General features: G+C 43.2%; 1 protein-coding gene across 1 annotated transcript in view; it reads left to right on the forward strand.

Moving 5' to 3' along the window:
* pclob (piccolo presynaptic cytomatrix protein b) overlaps window positions 1-21,828 on the forward strand; it is a 59,043-nt gene that overhangs the window by 10,265 nt on the left and 26,950 nt on the right. Inside the window, exons 6-15 of the mRNA XM_086072621.1 lie at window positions 390-1,319; window positions 1,387-2,214; window positions 2,358-3,122; window positions 3,261-4,403; window positions 4,489-5,532; window positions 5,791-6,861; window positions 12,105-12,890; window positions 13,007-19,439; window positions 19,776-21,340; window positions 21,426-21,691. Of these exons, the coding sequence (XP_085928747.1) occupies window positions 390-1,319; window positions 1,387-2,214; window positions 2,358-3,122; window positions 3,261-4,403; window positions 4,489-5,532; window positions 5,791-6,861; window positions 12,105-12,890; window positions 13,007-19,439; window positions 19,776-21,340; window positions 21,426-21,691 (14,831 nt within the window). The remainder of the gene's footprint in view (window positions 1-389; window positions 1,320-1,386; window positions 2,215-2,357; window positions 3,123-3,260; window positions 4,404-4,488; window positions 5,533-5,790; window positions 6,862-12,104; window positions 12,891-13,006; window positions 19,440-19,775; window positions 21,341-21,425; window positions 21,692-21,828) is intronic.

Genomic DNA, 21,828 nt, shown 5'->3' on the forward strand with positions numbered 1-21,828 from the left:
GTCGTTTTTTAAAATGGCATTTTTGTCATACATCTAGTTAGAAAGTGTGTGTTCTACAAGGCCCCCCAGTAGAGCTGATGGAAAATTGTGGCCCTCTCCATCATTTAAGTTGCCCATTCCTGTTCTAAATTCTCCTTAGGTGTATATATACAGTAAGTGTGAATGTTTGTCTGTCTGTAGAGTATCTACCCTGTAATTAACTGGCACTCAGTCCTAGGTGTCTCTTGTCTGAAGTGAGCTGGGATAGTCTCTAGTTACCTGTGACCTTAATGACGGCAAGGGTTATAGAAAATGGCTGATCGGATGATTGCTGCTTATCATTGTTTGACAACAATATGCACTTAATTTAAATAGTCATATTTTTTAACTTATCTTTCTCTCTTTTTTAGGTCAAAGAATGGCTATGTTTGAACTGTCAGATGCAAAGAGCTTTGAATGCATCTGAACCTCCAATAAATCCCCCCAATGCAGTAAATAAACCACCTCCATCATCCATACCTCAGAAGACCACTGTTTCAAATGCATTTGAAACAACTAAGAAGGATGTATTGAAATCTGATGTGCTTCCAAGAATACAGACTGCAGCACCTGATAAGAAGGAGGGTTCTGTACCAAGTACTCCACAGAAGATCCCGTCCGTAACTGCTAAAGAGACAGATCAGAACAAACACTTTACCCCAGTTTCTGACCAGCAACCTCAAAAAAAATATGGCTCTCAGAAACCATCAGACCAGACCACTCATTCCGGACCAGAACAGAGCAAAGTCACTTCAGACGCCCAGAAAGAGTTATCAAACCAGTCTGGCTCGAGTGGCCCTAAAACCACTTTCGATTCATCTAAAACAACTGACTCAATTACAGGGAAGATGTTTGGTTTTGGCTCTTCCATTTTTGGCTCAGCATCCACTTTGATATCATCAGCTGTTCAGGAAGAGTCACGCACGACACCACCAAGTTCTCGCAAGATGTCTGCCCCAGTGCAGGTCTCTCCAAAGGCGGCAGCTGTGCCCAAGGTTTCTCCCAAAACTACACCAACAGCTTCTCCCAGCAAAGCACCACCGAAAGGACCCGGAAATCTGACACAGGAGGACAAGAAACACGGAGAATTAAATCAGAATAAGCAGGATAAAGTTTCATCACTGCCAACAAAGGCAGCCATAGTTTCCCACACTCATCCTAATGTACACCAGGAAAACTGTCCTCTATGTAATGTAAAATTAAACATCGGCTCTAAGGAACCTCCAAATTACAGTAGCTGCTTTGAATGTAAGACCATTGTCTGTGACAAATGTGGTTTTACGCCATTGCCTATTGGAAAGGTAACTGTATACTCTGTAAATGATGTATGTATTTGTATTTGTTTGACCCATTTTTCTTTTATTTCAGAAAAAGGAATGGTTGTGTCTTACATGTCAGATGAAAAGAGCAGTCGAAGCATCTGAGGAACCAACTTCTCAAAAACAAGACCATGTTCCAACTGTGATCAAGCTAACAGACACTTCCAAACCGAATACATCTCAAATAAAGGCAAATCCAAAGGCTGCTGACACCCCACAGCAAACGTCATCTACAGTTAAGTCAAACAAACCTGAAGCTTCCTCTACACCAGTGAAGTTGGATAGCCACGCACCTGATGCTGAAACGAAACAGAAAAATTATAAACCTGTTCCTGAGAAACCACCAGATCAGACAAGCCAACCTGGGCGCAGGCAGAGCAATGCCACTGCAGCAAAGCTACAAGAGGCTGGAGGATTTTTTGGCTTGGGTGCTACAAAATCCAAGCCGGATAAAGAGAAGCCCGCCGATTCCGTGTCAGGAAAGATGTTTGGTTTTGGCTCCTCTATCTTCAGCTCGGCATCTACATTAATATCATCAGCTGTTCAGGATCAGCCCAAGACCACTCCGCCAGCTTCTCCCAAGAAGTCCCCTGCGAAAGAGTTAAAATCTGATAATTCTCAAAAGCTGGAGCCACAGAAGAAGTCATCAGAGTCATCACAGGTGGGAACAGCACCTCCATCAGGTCCAACTAGAGGAGATAATGACACACCAAAACCTCAAAAGGCTGGAGAAGCAACTAAGTCAGCTGTCAAACTAGGCTCTACATGTCTACTCTGTAAAGTTGAACTTCACCACGCCAATTCCAATACCTGCACTGAATGCAAAAACACTGTATGTAATCAGTGTGGGTTTAACCCTATGCCAAATGAAACAAAGGTAAAACTATATACATTTATATATATTTTTAAGTGATGCAAATATGATTACATGCATGCCTTCATTTGTATTCTCTGCTTACAGCTTGTTAAACATTAAAATTGAACTTACATATGTAATTGGAGTGACCTTACTTTTTTTAGGTTAAGGAGTGGCTGTGTCTCACCTGCCAGATGCAGCGTGCTCTAGGTGCGAGCCAGCACCTAGGAGCTGTGACTAACAACTCTCACATTCACCCAAAAGATGTCAGTAGCACAGCTGAACCCGAAAAGAAAGTGGCATCAACACCAATCTCACCTCAAAGACAACCAACAGCTTTGACAGCAAAGCCTGCTGCAACTTCTTTGGCTGCTAACAAGCCAAATGGTCTGGAAGAAAACATTTCAACTCCTGTTAAAAAGAGTCCACAGGACCCTCAAAACATCCCTAGTGTCAGAACATTACTAGGCCAGACAAGGCAAGCTGAGCGTATAGAGAGCAATACAGCAGAATCAGGAGGATTTTTTGGTTTTGGCAGCAGTAAAACCCAACCGGACGCTTCTAAGCCTGCAGAAATAGTTACAGGGAAAATGTTTGGCTTTGGATCTTCAATTTTCAGCAGTGCCTCAACTTTACTTAAGTCATCTCCGCCAGTTTCCCCTAAAATGTCCCAGACGAAACAGAATCAACCCTCTTCTGTCCAAAAGAAGGAACAGATGAAACCCGACCAAACTCAGCCAATGAAAATAACTTCATCTGAACAAACCAAAGTGGATATATCTAAAAAAGATGCCCAGCCCACCTGTCCGCTTTGTAAGGTTGAAATCAACATTGGATCCCAAGATCTACCAAACTTTGACACCTGCACCAATTGCAAGATTACTGTCTGTAAGCAGTGTGGATTTAACCCTATGCCAAATGTATCAGAGGTGAGTAAAGATCGAATGCAAGTATTGTAGTCAAATACATACATACATGCACAAAGACACTTTGTACAAAAACATGTATTTTTTTCATTTGTAAGTAAATGACACTTGATATTCATGACTTTCTTGTTTGTGTTGTAGAAAAAGGAGTGGCTATGTCTGACATGCCAGATGCAAAGAGCTCTCTCAGCAGCAGAATCAGTGGAGCCTCCACTGATGAACCCTCAGCCATCACCCAAGAAAGAGACACCAGCAGCTGCAACCACCAATCAAATTAAAGATACGATTTTAACACAAGCAGATGCACCGGACAAAAACCAGAAGGCAAAACCAACAACAGTAACATTACAAAAGAAAGAAGAGAGCTCAGGTTCAGTCTCAGTCCCAACAAAAGACATTCAAACTGTTTTGCCACCAACAAAGGAAGGCAATATCTCAGTGACATCTTCAGCTGAAGAGAAGCCTACTGCAGTTTCACTTTCTGATAAACCATTGACTAATCAACCTCCTCCAGTCAGTACAGATTCTGAATCTTCATTGAAGAAGAAAGATGATCATCCTTTACCTAACTCCCTTGCAAAAAATGAGGCATCAGATAAGCAAGTGCAGGAATCAGTCATAAAATTGGTGGATCAAGTAGTCACAATAGCTGATAGTAAACAGCTCCCCAAACTCCCAAACAAGCCTAACCTTATTGAAAACATACTTACAAAATCAGGTCCTTCAACAGTACAACGAAATCAAGAAAAAGGAACTGAAGTCAAAAATTCTCAGGATGGTGTCTCAAAAACAACCGAAGCAGTGACCGGGAAGATGATGGGATTTGGATCAACACTCTTCAGTTCAGCATCATCTTTGATAACCTCTGCTGTTCGTGAGGAACCCCGCACGACACCGCCGAGTTCTCGTAAAATGTCCGCCCCTGTACAAGGTTCAGATAAAGTGTCGGCATCTCAGATTCCACCAGTCAAGCCGAGCCCTGCTGTCTCACCACTCAAAACATCCATAAACAAAGTAAAGTCAGCTGAGGAAACGATATCACAACAGGCTCAAACTCAAGTAAAGGCTTCTCCATCAGGAACAAAGAAAGCAGACCAAGGTTCAGAAGAACCTTTAAAAGTAGAAAACCAAGCTGCTCTCAAAGCAGCACAAGCAAATTGTCCTCTTTGTAAGGTTGAACTTAATATGGACTCCAAAGATTTATCTAATTACAACACGTGCACTGATTGCAATTCCACGGTCTGCAACAAATGTGGATTTAGTCCTATGCTAAGTAAAGCAGAAGTAAGATGTAGCTTTTGCATTACATGGATCACATTTGTGTTTGTTGTTAAATGTGCTAATAATTATGTGTGTTTTGTGTTGCCAGGGAAAAGAATGGCTGTGTCTCACCTGTCAGATGCAGAGGGCGCTTGGGGCTTCTGAGCCTCTTGGGCTTCCACTTATAAAATCTCAACCATCACCGAGCAAAGAAATGCCACCTGCCTCAATTGAGAAAGACACAGCAATGCCAGCTTCTCAGAAGGACACTATATCTAAAGCCATTCGATCGAACAATAAGATTGTCAGTGTTGTCTCTACAAAAGAAAGTGAATCCCCTTCTGAACCCACTGACAAGTTAACACTTGCAAAAGCTACATTACCTGAAAAAAGTCCTACTGCAGTACAGAAGACTGATGTTGCATCTGTTTTAGCTGAAAATACCTCTAAGATACAACCTAGATTAGCTCAAAAGGAGCCTCCAGAAACCGTGACCTCCACTATAAAGGTTGCTCCCCCAACAACATCAGAAGCAGCAAAAATAGCACCCCAACAACCTGCAAAAGCTGTGAAATCTCCAGCCAAATCTGTACCGTCAACAACTCAACCTACGAAACAGGAATCTGGAGGCTTCTTTGGTTTTGGTGGCCCAAAAGTACAACCTACTGCAGCCAAACCTGCTGAATCTGTGACTGGGAAGATGTTTGGCTTTGGGTCATCTTTCTTGAATTCAGCGTCCAGTTTGATAAACTCAGCTGTTCCTGATGAAACTAAAACAACACCGCCAACACCACGCAAGATGTCCATGCAGGCTTCTCCTAAAACGACACCACCTGCCTCTCCTAAAACATTACCCGCAAAAGACACCAAAGGGCCAACTCCCCAGAAAACAGAGAAAGAAAAACTGGACAAATCACAGGTGAAAACTACTCCATCAGTTACACAAGATAAAGTTCCTAAAACTCCAGTCGTATCTCCCAAGGCACCCGTAGACACTCAGGGGGGCCCAAAAAAAGCTGAGTCCACCTGCCCACTCTGTAAGGGACAACTTAATGGAGATGGAAAAGGTACTCCCAACTTCAACACCTGTACAGAATGCAAAATGACTGTCTGCAATCAGTGTGGATTTAATCCAATGCCCAACGTATCAGAAGTAAGTCTGATTTACAGAAACAACACACATTTCAGTAATTTATAAGCAGTTGTCACTGATAGTGTACTGGTTTAGGTATGCATGTGAGTGTGAATGTTTGCCTATCTTCCCTCTAATTGACTGGTGACCAATCCTGGATGTAGTCCACCTCTTGCCATCAGTCAGCTGGGATAGGTTGCATGCTGTAAAGATAGTTTATCTTGAAAAATCATTGCAAGCTCATGTTACCAACCTTTGTGTGGCTTTCTTTTTTCAAAGGTACAAGAATGGCTGTGTCTGAATTGTCAGATGAAGAGGACACTTGGAGCCTCAGAGCCCACCAGACCTTCTGTAGTAAAACCGCAGCCCTCACCAGTCAAGATTGCTCCCTCAACCTCAGAACAAAAGGATACAGCAGTCCAGCCAGAGAAGTCAAAGTTACTCATTAAAGATGGCAATCAAGTGGATAATAAGGCTCCCCAAGCTGTAACGCCAAAGACTGATTCATTACAACAAGATTCAATGCCAAAGCCAAAAGATCCTTCAGGTGTTGACCAAGGAAAGGCTCAGAATGTGGTAAAGCAGCCACAGCAGACTGGAAAACTACAACAGACAGATGATTTTGAAACTCCAAAAGCAGAAGTCAAGGCAGTTGCTGCAAAACCGGCAGATGGTAAACCAGCTGAACAGCTTTGTAAATCCCCAACTCCTTCAGTTAATTCAACACCACCACCAGCTGTGTCTGTAAGGACGGAGTCTGGCTATGTTTCTCAATCTCCGAAACCAGAGGTAAAGATCGTTGCTGCAAAACTGGAAGATGGAAAACCGCCTCTACAGCCATCTAAATCCCCAGCTCCTGTCAAATCCACACCACCACCTGCTGTGTCTGCAAAGAAGGAGTCTGGGGGGTTCTTTGGATTTGGTGCCCCTAAAAAACAACCTGCTCCTGCCGCAAAGCCCACTGATACTGTCACTGGTAAAATGTTCGGATTTGGCTCATCTATTTTTAGCTCTGCATCCACATTGATAACATCCGCTGTTCAAGACGAGCCCAAAACTACACCCCCGGTCTCTCCGAAGATGTCTCCTGCAAAGGCTGCACCAAAACCACAAGCACCTCGACCTACTCCAGTGGCCCCGTCTAAAGTAGAGAATAAGCCATTAGAAGCCACAGAAGTGGCAGGAGGTCCCAAAGCAGATATTCTCAAAGCAGACGTATCCACCTGCCCACTCTGTAAGGTTGAACTCCATGTGAACTCCAAGGATCCTCCCAATTACAACACCTGTACGGAATGCAAGAGCCTTGTGTGTAACCTCTGCGGATTTAATCCCATGCCTCATACAGGAGGGGTAAGTGCAATGCTTCAATCTACCATTCTTAATCAAAGGGGACATATTGGCATTTATTTTCTCAATTTAACACTGTTTAATCTATGTCAAGCTTTTGTCTATATACCTCAATGATTTGAAAAAAAAGAAAAGAAAGAAAAATCATAGTGCCTCTGCATGATAGTTTTAAAACAGTGTATTACAGTGGTCATCGCTTTAAATTGGCTCTAGATCTTTGCCCAGAACAGCTTCCAGTTATGGTTGGAGAAGCTCGGTGCGGGGTGGTTATTACTTTATGCAAATTAGCCCGCAATTAGAGAAAGGTTTGCTCACACACACATTTTCAGAAATAGGCAGATAACAAAAGATTTACTTGGTTATGTTATTTGTCTACATTAAAAGCAATTAAACATTTTCACCTTTTTTTTATGCCACCCTAAAATCGGCATAATGTACATTGCATACATGTAGTTTGATAAAAGACAGATGCTGTCTCATGTGTTTTTCTCCAAGTTGGCTCACTCCCAATCACCAGCCACTCTCTCTAACCAAGATACCCATTCGGTGCCTTCAAGTATCTTTGTGTTTTAGAAACACATAAGATTATGACCTGACTGAACAACTATAACTATTACTGTAAACATCAAGCTAGTCTGTTGCACCAGTCTGTTTGTAATTCTTCACATGTCACAAACAATGGCTTATTTGCATGAGCCAGGACCACTCTCTCAAAACAGGGTAATTCCAGGCTAGAAAAATAGGTTGTTAAGTGTTATGTACTTTTTGTTTCTTGGGAGAATTTGATAAAATAAAGTTGCTGATATGTTTGAAGGCACCTGGGAACTGAACAAAAATACACAATATTTTGCCCTGATGTCTGTTAGCATATTGGACTCAAACCAGTGGATTTTTGCCACTGTTGTGCGTATGATGTCCAGGGGTCCATTTCACAAAGCATGTTCAACAAACACCGAGACTAACCCTGCAAGTTGACATGCCCTGAGATAGGAAACTCTGCGTTTTCGGTTCCAGGAAAGCTAATTTGAAGTAGTTATATCAGTGCAGAGTAGTTTCACCTGGCGTTACCACAACACTAAAACATCCACATCAATGGAGCCCCGATTCGTCAAGTCACCATGGCAACGGGGAAGCCGAGCACAGCGCAGCCCTCTGCTTCCACATTTTTTACCCCTCTCAACTGGTAATCTAATTGCAATAATATGGTGAATTTGAACATGTCTTAAAAAAAAAAAAATACAACACCGCAGCGGCTCCCCATAGAAGAGGGCGGCTTGGGAGAACGTTGTTTCTCGGGTGTCGCATCAATGCGTAAATTTGAATGTAGTCCTTTGCAATCACAATATTACAGGGGAAACCTATTAAATGGTTGAATTTTTATGAAACAGGCTAGAGTTACCTCTTTTTCTCTGGTTTCAGTTACTTCTCTTTCTGGAAAGGAAAAACGCAGTTTCCCACATTTCAGAGTTTCTTGACCCAGAGTTCTCGCTAAACCTGCTTTGTGAAATAGACCCCTGGACATTCAAGTGCTGCCATTACATCTGCCTTCAGCAGATCCCGGGAAACACACAAGCTGCATTAAGGCTGTTGTGCAACAGCATTAGCGAGATGGGATCTGATGTCAGACTCAAGCGGGGGCGCGGTTCCCAAAGCCTGTGACAGATTTGAGATGGTAACGTCGTGCGATATGCCAATAAAGCAGAGATGAGGCAGATTACGTCAAACGCAACATTACGTTAGAGCAGGAGAGACTTCCTTTCGAGCCATCTGCTCTATCGCTTGGATCAGTGGTGCCACGTAATTCTTCAATTCCCTCTTTATTGCATGTGGGTGGGCAGCACACAAACTACATTTACCCGCTTTGTGAGCACACACATGCAGGTTACTGCAGGTTGCCATGTGATGCGCTTTCCACTTTCATTCGTCCATGTAGAAAGCAGTTTTTTTTTCTGACAAAAATTACACGATGATCATCATTTGGCGTACTAAGGAAATAAATCATAAACAGTCAATTTATAACGAACCTGAAACACGATTCAGGGCAGCACGTTGAACTAGTGGTTAGCAATATGATCAAGGGGCCCTGGGTTTGAATTTGTGTATTTGAGTTTATATGTTATTCCCTCTTCTTTACTCTGGCTTCCTCCCCCGTTGCAGAAACATTTGTTTGTGTGGCTGTTTTTGAACATCTTTATGTCTTCCAAGAAACATATTCCAGATTTTGTAAATGACAAATAACCCTAAAATAGACCTCCTTAATTATGTAATTGTCATACTGCAGTCACCAGAGGGCAAAGCCTCAGATGAGAAGGGCCGTATGGATGAGGTGTAGCCTATACCATCCAAGATGTACTGTATTCCTCCTTAGAGCTGCTTGAACATGTGTAAACAGGAAGGGTAGCCTATTTATTTTATAGCAGGAAAGAGCACGGCTTTGGTTGTAGGACAGAGTGTTGAAAGGGTTGAAAGACATGAGTGCCGGGAGCACGTCTCTCCATTTGATCCTTTTGATTGCTCGTTGTGCTTCTGACCATGCCATTAAAATAGCCTGCAAAGTGACTGTTGTCCTGATAAGTAGGGCGCACGTGCACCATGCTTTTTTGTGTGAGGATGGAAAGATTGAACTCAGCTGAAGGTATTTGTTTACCTTTGGACAAAAAATGGTTCTATACGCAATGTGTGTTTATTATTTGAACAATAAGAGGAAATGCCACTGGCTGTAATATACAGGTTATAATGACTGTTAGCCTTGAATCATAAATGCCTTACTGTGTTTGTGTTAGAGGAGGCTCCTTTGTTGGAAAGTGTATTTTTATCTGGTCTGTCTAGGTTTTGTCTGCAACATTTTCTTTTCTCTTCATCTCAACCACAAATCACCACTTCATATTCACCATGTGGGTGACTAAGACTATATAGAGACTAGAGAGTATAGAGAACGAGACAAGACTATATATCTCAAAGGGAAAACAAATCACAAATTATGCTATGTTGTTTTTGAAATATCAAACACATATCAAATCTAGGGAGTGTGGCACTACAGGAGACACGGGGAAGCCAGCGCAGGACCTGTATTCTGAGTTTCTCACTGATCACAGTTGAATGACCGGTCTTGATGCGAAACCCAGAGTCCACCTTGTCAGAAAACCGAGACAAGACTGAGAAAAATCAGATCTCAAAACCACGACACTACTGAAATTACAGTATAGCCGTACTGTAATTGGGTCAATATGCCCTCGTGATGAAACAATGACAGGTCAGAGCTTCTTCGTCAAACAATCCAAATACAAAAAAAGTATTCATCTGATCACCTCGCAACTCTGTGGACAAATAAAAGTGGATAGTCATTTGGCTTGTTTACTATTTGGTACAATTTAATGATGGCCCATTTTGTGTACTATGTATATATAATGGTCCGCAAACCAAAACTGCAAAAACCCAATTCTGCAGGACAGTCAGTGTTCTCTTGTAAGAGTTGTAAACTCTGGTATGCACTACCCTCAGAAATAAAATGTATCTTGGATTTCAAGAAAAACAGTAGTCACCTTCAAATAGTGAGTCTTTTGGGTGAGCAACTGAGTGAGTTTTTTTTAATCATATAAATGCCATATTGATGAATTATTGAATATATACATCGTATGTTTTTAATTTTTATTTATCTATTTATTTATTGTTACAAATTGAGGTAGAATGTGAGTGAGTGAAAGTTACTATATATGTCCTTATAAGTGTATATCAAATTGGTTTAGCCTTTTTAACTGATTTATATATTACATTTTATTTTGTACAGTAATGTGGAAGAGCCCAACTGGTGACTAGAGCTGAGAAGTAGCACTAGCTATAAACTCTATGCCTGATATGAGCTAACTTTGACTGTATTGTCCCTGTCAATACAGTCAAAGTTATCTATCATCATCAACTTTCATTTTACCACATGTGGCATGTGGTAAAATGAAAATAAACTGGTGCATGTCCAGTGGGGATGAAATGTTACAGGGTGTCTTCAGCCTTGTTCATTGCTAGGCTTTGTCTTAGTTGTGGCCACTGTGACCCTCCACCCGACCACTGTGCTCAGTGGTGAATTAAAGTTGCTGCTATATTTTTTTAAATGACATCTGCTCAACCTCAAGTTAGTCCATTGAAGCTTTCTGACCGCTGGTAGGCAAATGCTGCAGAGCTCTGAATGTTTGCATAGCTTTTATGATCTCGATGCTTCTGTGTTGTCGTTTAGTTTTGTAGGGGACATCCATTTTAATTAGCTCTGTAGCATAGCATCTATTTTTTTTAATGGAATGTCAGTTGGGATTTGCTGGGTTTATGTACCTGCCATTGTATTGTTTGTAATGTTGTCAATGTTAATTGTTGCAATCATATTTTTCCTCCCCTGGATCGTAACTGTATTAAACAAGCCATTTAATACTTGACGCTGCTTCACCTCATTCCACTGCGTCTTTTGTTGTTTTGCCATTTATCAGATTAGAAAAACAAGGCTCGCATTTCCTTCTTATATTTTGGGAGCAAAGCACTCTGTCTAATAGAGATCAGTAGGTTAAGAAGCTGTGTGTGCGTGTGTGCTTTTGTCTTTGCTACATTGTGGGGCCCATACATGTGTCTTTTTGCAGGTTTAACTATTATTCTGGGGACCAACTTGAAATTGTGGGGACATTTTGGTGGTCCCCACAAGTTCAGACCTCTTTTTGAGAGTCAAGACTTGGTTTTAGAGTTTAGGTTTGAATTGGGTTATGGTTGAGGTTAGGGTAAGGAATGGAGGTAGGCAATCATTTTTGATGGTTGGAGTTAGGGGAAGGGGCTAGGAAATGCATCATGTCAATGAGATGTCCCCACGATGATACAAAGACAAATGTATGTGTGTGTGCGTGTGCGTACGTGGCAGGCAGGAGTTATAAAACGTTGTGCTCCGTCTGGGGTGCTGAAAGCCGAGCATCTTCACATGCGCCAAAGGAAAGTCTGACAGAAAATCAATTGCACACTTGCCACCCCCATCGGCAGTAGCAGCGGGCGATCACAAATCAGAGGCTTAGAGTCAATATAGTCCAATAGTGGATATAAAAAAATATAGCCTTGAGTTAATGTTAGTTATTTCTTCTCACAATGTAGCCCATTTAATATTGCTATGAGATAACTCTCCATACCTTTATAAGCTCTGGAGGACCTTATCTCATACAGAGAATGTATAAGCGAAGCAAATAACAAATTATGCAATATGCCGTGTTTATGTTTTATTACAGAAAGAGTGGCTGTGTCTCACCTGCCACACCCAAAAGGCTTTGTTGGGACAAACAGGAGACTCAAGCAAAGTACCTCAGCCTTCACCTATATCAGCAGTACAAGAGACTCAAGCCATACTTGCAACCAAAAAGGCAGACCACAAGCCAGCCCCTGCGAAGGCACAACCTGCAGATGTGGTTAAAAAGTCACCAAGCACGCCGACCTCCACAAAGACGGGAAGCATAGGTCCGACAACCAAAGCGGAAACCTCAGCGGTGGCAGCTTCGGCAATGGTTGAACTTGAACATGAGTCTTCACTTGTACCCAAAGCAGTGAAAGATATACCCGTTAAAAAGGAAAACAAGAATTTAGTTGAACCTGCAGCAGAACCTGTTCAACCAATAATGGTCTCCGAACCTCCATGCACAGATGTTTCAAAAAGTCTAACAGCTGACAGAAAAGAAGATTTAGAGAAAGCAGAGACAAGTATAAAAGAAATTCTTCAAATATCAAAACCTGATCTCTCGGAAGCAACAACTGAAGTTTCTAAATATGAAACAAGGCAGCCTTCATCAGAGAAGATTGCTGTCAAAATACCAAATGCCGAAGACCAAATTAAACTGACTGAGCATATCAAACCTGCACAGAATGAACAGATTCAGGAACAGTCTCATGAACCATCAGAAGTTCCAGATTTGACACCAACTGCCAGCCATAAAGTTGTTGATAAGTCAGCTGAAAGCAAGGCCAACATCGCTCTCTTCCCAAAGCTACAATTAAAATCTACAAAGGACATCACCATGAAAGTAAGAAAACTTTGTTTTTATGTGATCCGTTTATGTGATAATTCATGTCTGCCTAACAGAATCATTTTTTACAACAGTGATTTGCTTTACAGATATTTTGTGTTCTTGTGTTTTAGGTGGGGGACGATGCAGCAAAAGAGCCTTTGAAAATGGAAAAATCTCCTGATGAACTGGACAACCAAGTTATTCCCAAGGCAGGTCCCAAAGCAACATCTAAAGCTGAAGAAGATGCTCAACCTCAGATTTTACCCTTATCTGAGGAACCAAATGTGGAGCAGGTGGTGTGCAGTGTGAGTAAAAATGACACAGAAGAAGAGACAAGCCTGCCAGTTAAGGAGGCTGTTGGACGTGGTAAAAGGCGACTTAGTTTCCCAGTAATGGAAGAGAGCAGCGGAAGTGATTTCACACCTTCACCTTCCCCTGAGGTTCAGAGGAGGAGGCTGAAGGTGGCTGATGTGTCATCCATCAGCGAGGAGATCAAAACAGAAAGTGCTGATTCATCTATAGAAGATGAAGACTTCATCCGCAATCAGATCATGGATATGGGCGGTGAAGAGGAAATGTCTCTCTCGGAGGATGAGAAAGAAAGGAAATTGTCCAATGAGGAAGCTATCAAGAAGGCTGGGCTTGATAATGCCTCCATAAAATGCAAATCACTCTCGAGCAAACGCAGCACAGATAATGAAAGCACACTAGTCTGGACAAAATCCCCTCTAACGACATGCGAGGCCACAACAAAAGAAACAGTTCCCAGCATGACTTTAAAGAAAGCTATTCCGGTCTTCAGACATAGACAAAGCACTGATGAAGAGGTAGAGAGCATCACTGAATCTCTGTCAAAAGGCTCATCTAGTGTGCAAGCATCTAGCTTCACACCAGGGTCGTCACCTACGTCAGCATCATCCCTGGAGGAGGACAGTGATAGCAGTCCAAGTCACAGGAGGCTTATTGGGGACAAACAGCTTCGCAAGGGTAAACACAGACATGCGACCCAGCCACTTCCCACCATTGAAGACTCGTCAGAGGAAGAGAAATCTCGCAAAGAAAAGAACCAACTCAATGTGCATGGTCGATTGTCTCCAAAACAAAGTGCTTCCTCTGCAGAGGATCTTAGACAAGTCATGATAAGGGAGGAAACTGGTATAACATCTAGTTCTGAGTACTGGGCCAGCATAGAATCAGAGCCAGAAGCACAACAGGCTGTACAGATAGGAGGCAAACCTTCTCCAACAGTGATACCATACACTCCATCTGAGCTATTTGAAGGGGAGGAAAGCATTTCAAAATCATTAAAGAGTGCAGAAGAAGCATATGAGGACATTCTCCAGAAGGCCAAATCTATTCCAGGTGATAGTCCTCCAGGTGTTGAGCCACTTTATGGTGGCATGTCAATTGAGGACTATCTTTATGAATCCTTGGTTGAGGAGCCTGAGATAATGATGACTGACTTTCAAGCTATGGAACTTAAACAGGAAATCAGTCCTGAAACTGAATCTTTGAAGAAACTCAGGTCTCCAGAGGAAGTATATGAAGAAATGATGGAAAAAAAGAGGGAATTAATGATGATAGAACAAGAGTTTAAACAGGCCCAGACAGCATTGGAATCAGCCTCGTCTGTGTCTCCTCCAGTTCCTGAGACCTGCGTTGTAATCATGCCCACGGAAGCCATATCACACACTGGAGAAAGTATGACTCCCGAAAGTGGTGAAGCTTCTGATGAAGCGCCAGTCAAAAAGAAAAAACGACCAGCTCCACCACGCCCCACTGAACCTCCTAAGCGAACTGAGATGACTGTTTTTCCGAGCACATCTGGCTCTATAGGTTTTGTTCGACCCATGGTACCTCTTGATCCTGCACTTAGAAAGGCACTATTCCCCATACCTGACCTTAAAATTACACAATGTTCATCAGGGGAGGAAGAGGATGACAGTCTAGCAGATGAGTATGGTGTTGGTATTTCATCCGACATTACCCCAAGTGATGATTCTGAAACTAAAGACGACCAATTCATAAGCTCACCCTTGTCCGAGACAACAGAAATGGAACCGATATCCGTGGTCTGTGAAATCCCAGAAGCAAAACCTATTCCAACTCCAATATCAGCCCCAGAACTGACTACTACACCTTCCCCTGTATCGCCGCAGTCACCACCAACTTCACCGGCCACACCTGATTCCACTATAGAATCTAATGCCACATCTTCATCCTCCTACCAGGCTCAAACACCTCAATCATCAGACTCAACCCCTCTCTCTACACCTACAACATGTTTCTTAACTCAAACACCACGAGAGGCTTCGCCACTTAGGTCAACTAAAAGTGAAGTATCTTCTAGAGAAAGCTCTACAGTTATTGTAGCAATTCCAGATGTGGTGTCCGATCCGTCTAAAGCTGAAACAGCGGAAGTGGTCCAAGCTAAGTCATATGTTCCTGTACCTTCAATCTTAGCCTCAGTGGAGAGTCCTCCTCCAGTTATAGTTGAAATGCCAGACTTGGTTTCATCACCCTCCCAAATGCCCACTGAGGCCCCATCAGTGCTAGAGGTGTCAGCATCAAGACCAGAACCTGTCACTGTCACAGCCAAGCTCACAGCTCAATTTACTGAGCTATCAACTACAAGCATTAGTCAAGGATCTGTTTCATCTCCAGCTCTTGTAGCTACTTCGACTGTTACTCCTGTACCATACCAAGACCCAGTAATTGTCCAGATGCCAGACCTAGTTTCCACTACATCTCAATTCTCAAAACATACATCTACACCAATCTCAACCATCAAAGCCCAGACACAACCAAGTGTTGTACACTCAGTTCAACCAGCAGCTACATCAATGGTTCCTATATCCACCCCATCAACTACTATCATCAAAAAGAAAGTCCCACCGCCTCCTCCACCACGGTCAACATCAGTTTCACTGCCTGAGCATGGTGGAGTGCGGCTACCAATAAGGGATGCACAGCATGTCTCCACGATTGTGTCTTCCACCATCTCGACTGGAACCACAGTTGCAGCCCAGCCAATGCAGTCTGTAGTTGTGGACATACAGCCACAAATGGAGGATATGAAACCAGATGACGTGGCTGTAGCTCAAGTAGTGACTCCAACGAGAGCAGGGCATGTGGTTATCATAGTGCCAAGTGTGGAAAACATGTCTCGGATTTGGCAAACTAATCAAGACAGCACAAAATCCTCCCCTGCATCTCAGGCACCAAGTACTGAAACACAGCACGTAATTGTGAGTACAACCACAGATTCAACATTACCATCTACTACAGTGTCAGCAGTTCCAACACTCTCGCCTAAACCTGCTGTGAGAACTAATGTTGTAGAAATGGTAGAAATACCTGTAGCTGCCACACCTCCGCCACCACCTTCTTCCACTTTACCAAAGCCCACTATTTATCCAAAGTCACCAGTTCCTGCTTCAGCAACAGCATACCAGGTTTCTGTTTCTATAGCCGGCACTAGTCCTTCTTCTAAGGCTCCTCCACCAATACCACCTAAGCCTGTAATAATTCCTGCTGGACTGGTTTTCAGCCACAAACCAGGAGAAAGTGTCAAACCACCTCATGTTGTTGCACCAAAAGCTGCAACACTGCCTAGGACTAAAGCACCACCGAATGCCTTGTCACTTAGCTTGACTCGACCTGCGGAGAGTAAGTCAGGGGCAACGTCTCCCAAGTCACCGCTATCTCCCAGACATGCCAAATGTTTGAAAACATATGTGGTGATAACTCTGCCGTCTGAGCCTGGTTCACCAACAGAAGTGATAACAGTCCAGGCACCAACAAGACGAGGATCTATTCCAGCTACAAAAGGGCCAGTGGTTCGAACAACCCCTTCAGAGCAGAAAACACACAGTGAAACATTTTCAGCACAGACCACTGTAAGAAGAGCATCTGTCCCCGCTGTAAGGCATCCACCGCCAATAACCATAGCTTCAACAGTTCCATTAGAACATGTGTTACCCAATAATACTGTGGTCTCCAAAGTGCAGCCTGAAAGAGATTATTTTGTGACATACCCTGATCCGGAAACACCAGTTCAGGCCTGTAGTGTACCAGACCCAATAAAGAAGCCATACCTACCTGTGGTAATGCAGCAACAACAAGTCGTTTATCAGCCCTTGCCATCAACAACAATGCAAGAATACAGCATAGGGACTTCAGCAATTGTGCAGAGTAAAGCCACTGCAGCATTACAATATGACTCATCTGTCACTCAACATCCAAAAGTGGTCTCAGAAAGCATAACACTTTCAAAAGAGATTTTAGCTGACGCTAAAGGTCCTGTGGCCCAACTACAAACAATGCCGACCCAACAGCCTCTGACACAACATGCATCTATTCTGATAGAGCCTCGGTTAGCTTCTGATGTACTCATTTCCCAAGACAATACAGTTACAGTATACTCCAACAATCTTTGTTCACAGCATGAAATTGGAATAGAAAACGCACAACCACAACCAGAAATTACTGGTGGAATCGTTATCACAGAAACTGCATTAAGGTCACCAATGGCAATGAGTGAGCAATTACCTGTAGCAACCGAGCATATACCCTATTCTGCAGCCGGTTGGTGGACCACTAAACCATCTGTGGTAGAACCACAAAATGATTATGTTGTTACCATACCAGATATACCAACATTACCTCAGAGGCATCAAGAGGTTGCACCAGTTCCTGTAATACGAACTCCAGAACTGATTCCTTCAGCTGTTAAAACTGAGTCACAACGTGTGTCCCCACAGCCAGAGGAGCCTCCTGTTACTTATACGCCTGAAATGCATAAAACACTTCAAACGTCAGTCATGCCATGCTCAACACCTCCACTTGAGGTCATTGCATTGCAACCAGATGCTACACGTAATGTAACAATAGAGGCTGTTGTGAGTCAAGTGCCAATGTCATCCATGATACAATCTCAGGCAGTGTCTTCAATGTCCCATGAAGTTACTACTGAACAAACTTCAGGTGAAAGGAGGACATCAATATCATACACAGATAAACCACCGTATAGCACAAATGAAATATTTACCTTTCCTACAGATTATAAAATGTCTTCCCAGATTGTTAACACTGGGGTCTTTGCTGGCACAAGAAGACAGTCTTTAACCATGCAGCAGCCCTTGATAATAAACATGTCAGCTGAAAAAGATATCCCAGGTGATGTACATAACACCTACAGAAAAGATTCATTTCCTTCAATTGAACCACCACAGCTATTAACATATTCATCTGAATATGATCGCCCACTGGAGATAACCACTGAGGCGTACACAAGGAGAACCTCAATACCTGCAGTACAAGACATCCCCCCTGATATAGCCGTTGCGCCGATTACCATCACTAAAATTCAACAAGAATCAATTGAGAGTCAAGAGATTCGAGGACCTGAGAAGGTTGTCTCTAGTTTGAGTCACAAGTACTCTTCCTCAGTATCAACTACAGGCCAGCCTGCAGAAATCAAACCGAGCTTAGTCACCCAAGTCGTCACCACAGAGGTCCAGAGAACTACCGTGTCTGTTGTCCATGAAAGACTTCCACAGCATACTCCACCCAGCGTAGCTGCCACCATAAAATCCAATGAAAGCAAATACCAAGTTCAATCTAAGCAAGATAGAAAGATAATCTATTGTGGGGATGTTATGGATCTACGTACTATGAAGGTTGGTGCGAAGATGACTGAACAAGGCATGGATTTAACTCCACCTGAGCTATATCGACAGCCATTCAACGATTCTGTGCGTCAAATCACAGCAGTGCAGCCAGAAATAGTAAATCTTAGTGCTGAAGTTGTCCCTGCAACTACGCTGTCAGTAGTAACTGATAGCATCACAATTGTTACATGCACAGCCACCATTGCTTCATACGGCAACCCACCAGCAGAGAAACCCCTCGACTTGCAGGGGCCTGTTACATCCTTACCCCTACCTCTCACCACATACAAACCGTGCGAACCAGTGGCACAAATTGTATACAGACCAGTTAATTCCCAGCCTGTAGTTACTTCTGCACCACCCACAGCTCAAGACATACCAATTAATCTTTCATATGGAGCGCTCGTCAGGGAAGGCAAGAAATCAGTTACTCCTGCCTCAACAGATATCACCAGCGTTATATCTTTGGAGGCAACGGGTGCTATGGATCTGTCCAACTACAGACCAGTAAGATCTATGGTAGCATTATCTGGAACAAGTTCTGAAGTAATAACCACTGTTGTTGAGGATGATGGGACAGCAGTTGACCTCACAGCTGGTAGAAGGAGTGTATGCTGTGATGTTATTTACAAATTACCTTTTACTGGAAGTTGTAGAACACAACCGCCTGTCACAACTCAGCCTGACAACCGTTTGGTCCAAAGAGATGCCAGCCATCAGTATGGTATGGGACAGTATGGCATTGCAGGCGTGAATGGTGAAAAAGCATTCATATCTGAGGCCAGACTCAGAGAGCTAGAACTTTTTGCTTATGATGCCAACATCGACTATGACTATCTCAATGGATCTACAGATGGCGCTGTAGACCTCACTGCCACCAAACTTCCTACTGGTGAGTATAGTAGTCGTTCTGTTGCATGATAAATTGGATTTTCATTTAATTCAGTGGCTTTTTATTTTAGCATTCTGTTGCTCTTCTTTTAGTTGTATTGTTTTATAACGCTTGTGATTTTTTCCCCTTTTCTTCAAACAGATGCATGTGTTTGCCTGCGTGTGCTCCCGCAATATTTTGGCTTTGCATCTTGTTAGCCAAAAATGGCTTCAAATATGCATGTGCATGGACATGTGAATCCAGATTAAGTAGGCTTACTTCATAGACCAAATGACTGTTTGTAAAATGGTGTGTATTTCAAATAGTAAAAACTATCGCTCTGACTTGTTATGGCAGGTAAACCTCTAGACTACACTAGCAAAGCTACTGCAACCTTTGGTGGGATGACTCCTTCTACATCTTCTCAGGACAAACTCACCTCCTTTGGTGTCAGTAATACTCTCAGAACTTCAGATGGAATCGTTTACTCCTCTGTCTCAGCCCCAGTTCCATCAACATATGCAGTTACCACACAACCTGGCTCCGTCTTTAGCACCACCTTAGTGCCCACATCAACAGCCCAGAATCAGCCTGTGCCCCAACAGTTTGGCTATAACCCTGCCACAGACCAAGGTCAAATTATTCCTTATGACATAGGGCTTCCAAAGGAGCTTCTACCCACAGCATTGGCTGACATCATAACAGGATATCCAGAAATGTACTCAGATGCCACACTAGAAGCACTCGCAGCTTCCCTAGATGTGTTAGCCTCTTCTCCAATATTCCCTGGCTTAGACAGTACTAAAATGGCTCAGTACCAGATGGAGAGGGAATTTCTAGAGCTAGAGAAGCTTAAACAGCTCTGTCTTGCTGAGGAGTTAGAGTGGGAGAGACAGGAGATCCAGCGCTATCGTGAACAGGAGCAGGTTATGGTGCAACAAGAGCTTGAGGAGCTCCAGGCTCTGAAACAACAGCTTCTCATGCAGCAAGAAGAAGAACACCATGCTCACATGATGGCCCAGCAGGAGACATATGCCCAGCAGAAAGAGCAATTGCAGCAAATTCAGCAACTCCAGCTTCAACTCCAGCGGCAGTTAGACGAGCACTATGGTAGCACAGGTACCACGGCAAACCTTCTTGAGGCTAAGTATGCAGGAGTAGGGGACAGTGGACAATACTGGCCTGTCAAAGATGAGTCTACAGGTCCATCTATTGGAACACAGTTAGAAGAAAGTCAGAAACAGCATAACATAGCAAAACGGCTTCAACATGTTCAGGACACAAGCAAAAAGATCATTGACAGTGGGGTGCAGACAGACGATGAAGACTCAGCTGAAAAGCAGCATATTGGAAGACGAAAGAAGAACAAAAGAAACGTTGATAGCTCTGCTCAGAGTGATGACGAGGACAAAGACGAATGGGATGCTCCCACAAAAGCTCGACGACGCTCCCGAAAACACAGCAGTGAAGGAAAACATAGCTCAAAAGTGTCTAGCATTGCTATCCAGACAGTTGCTGAGATATCTGTTCAGACCGACCACTCTGGATCTATCAAAAGTCCTAAAATTCAGATGGACACCAAGGTGGAAATAATCAAACACATCTCAGCTCCTGAAAGCTCTCAACGAGGGGGTAGTCTTAGCTGTCAGACAGATTCGGACAGAAGCCACACACCCGTTGAGGTGGGTTACAGCACACACCTCACAACTGATGCCACAGCGAGGTCGAGAGGTTTCTATACGTCAGTGCCCCCTCTATTGCATGATACATCAGTTGGAGGACAGAGAATGCTGACTGCTGATCCAAGCAGATTTTCCTCTTGCCCTCGGTTGAAGCCTGGCCAGAAGTCTTTATCTGATCCTAAATCTCTGAGTCCTGCCACAGAAGACAGGATGGGTGTCTACTATGCAGATGCATATTCAGTGAGTGACAAAGTTAATTTATATAATACAGTAAGTAATCCTGATTAAAAAAAAGGTAGATTCATTCTTTGTTCATATGTTCTAGGGTCGAGGCTCCCCCTCTACCACAGGTAAGAAGGTCAAACGAACACTCCCAGACCCGCCCCCTGAGGGCGACCCGCTGATGGGACGTTCAGGCTACAGCACCAACTCTGCCCGCCGTCGGCTAGCTCGCAGTACTACAATGGCCCGGGCCAAGATCCTGCAGGATATAGACAAAGAGCTTGATATGGTAGAGAGGGAATCTTCAAAACTACGCAAGAAACAAGCTGAACTGGATGAAGAGGAAAAGGAAATTGACGCAAAGCTACGGTGAGATGCTACAGATTAAACAGCAAACATTTGCTTTTGCACGGATTGTGTGACACAATCCATTAACGATTCTGGTTGTCACCCATAATTTTGATTAATCCCATTGCTTTCATCCCTCTTTTGCAATCATCCTCCCT

This window comes from Leptonotus elevatus, chromosome 4 (assembly GCF_054856555.1).
Source record: "Leptonotus elevatus isolate MCC_2025b chromosome 4, RoL_Lele_1.0, whole genome shotgun sequence".
Classification (NCBI taxonomy): Eukaryota; Metazoa; Chordata; class Actinopteri; order Syngnathiformes; family Syngnathidae; genus Leptonotus; species Leptonotus elevatus.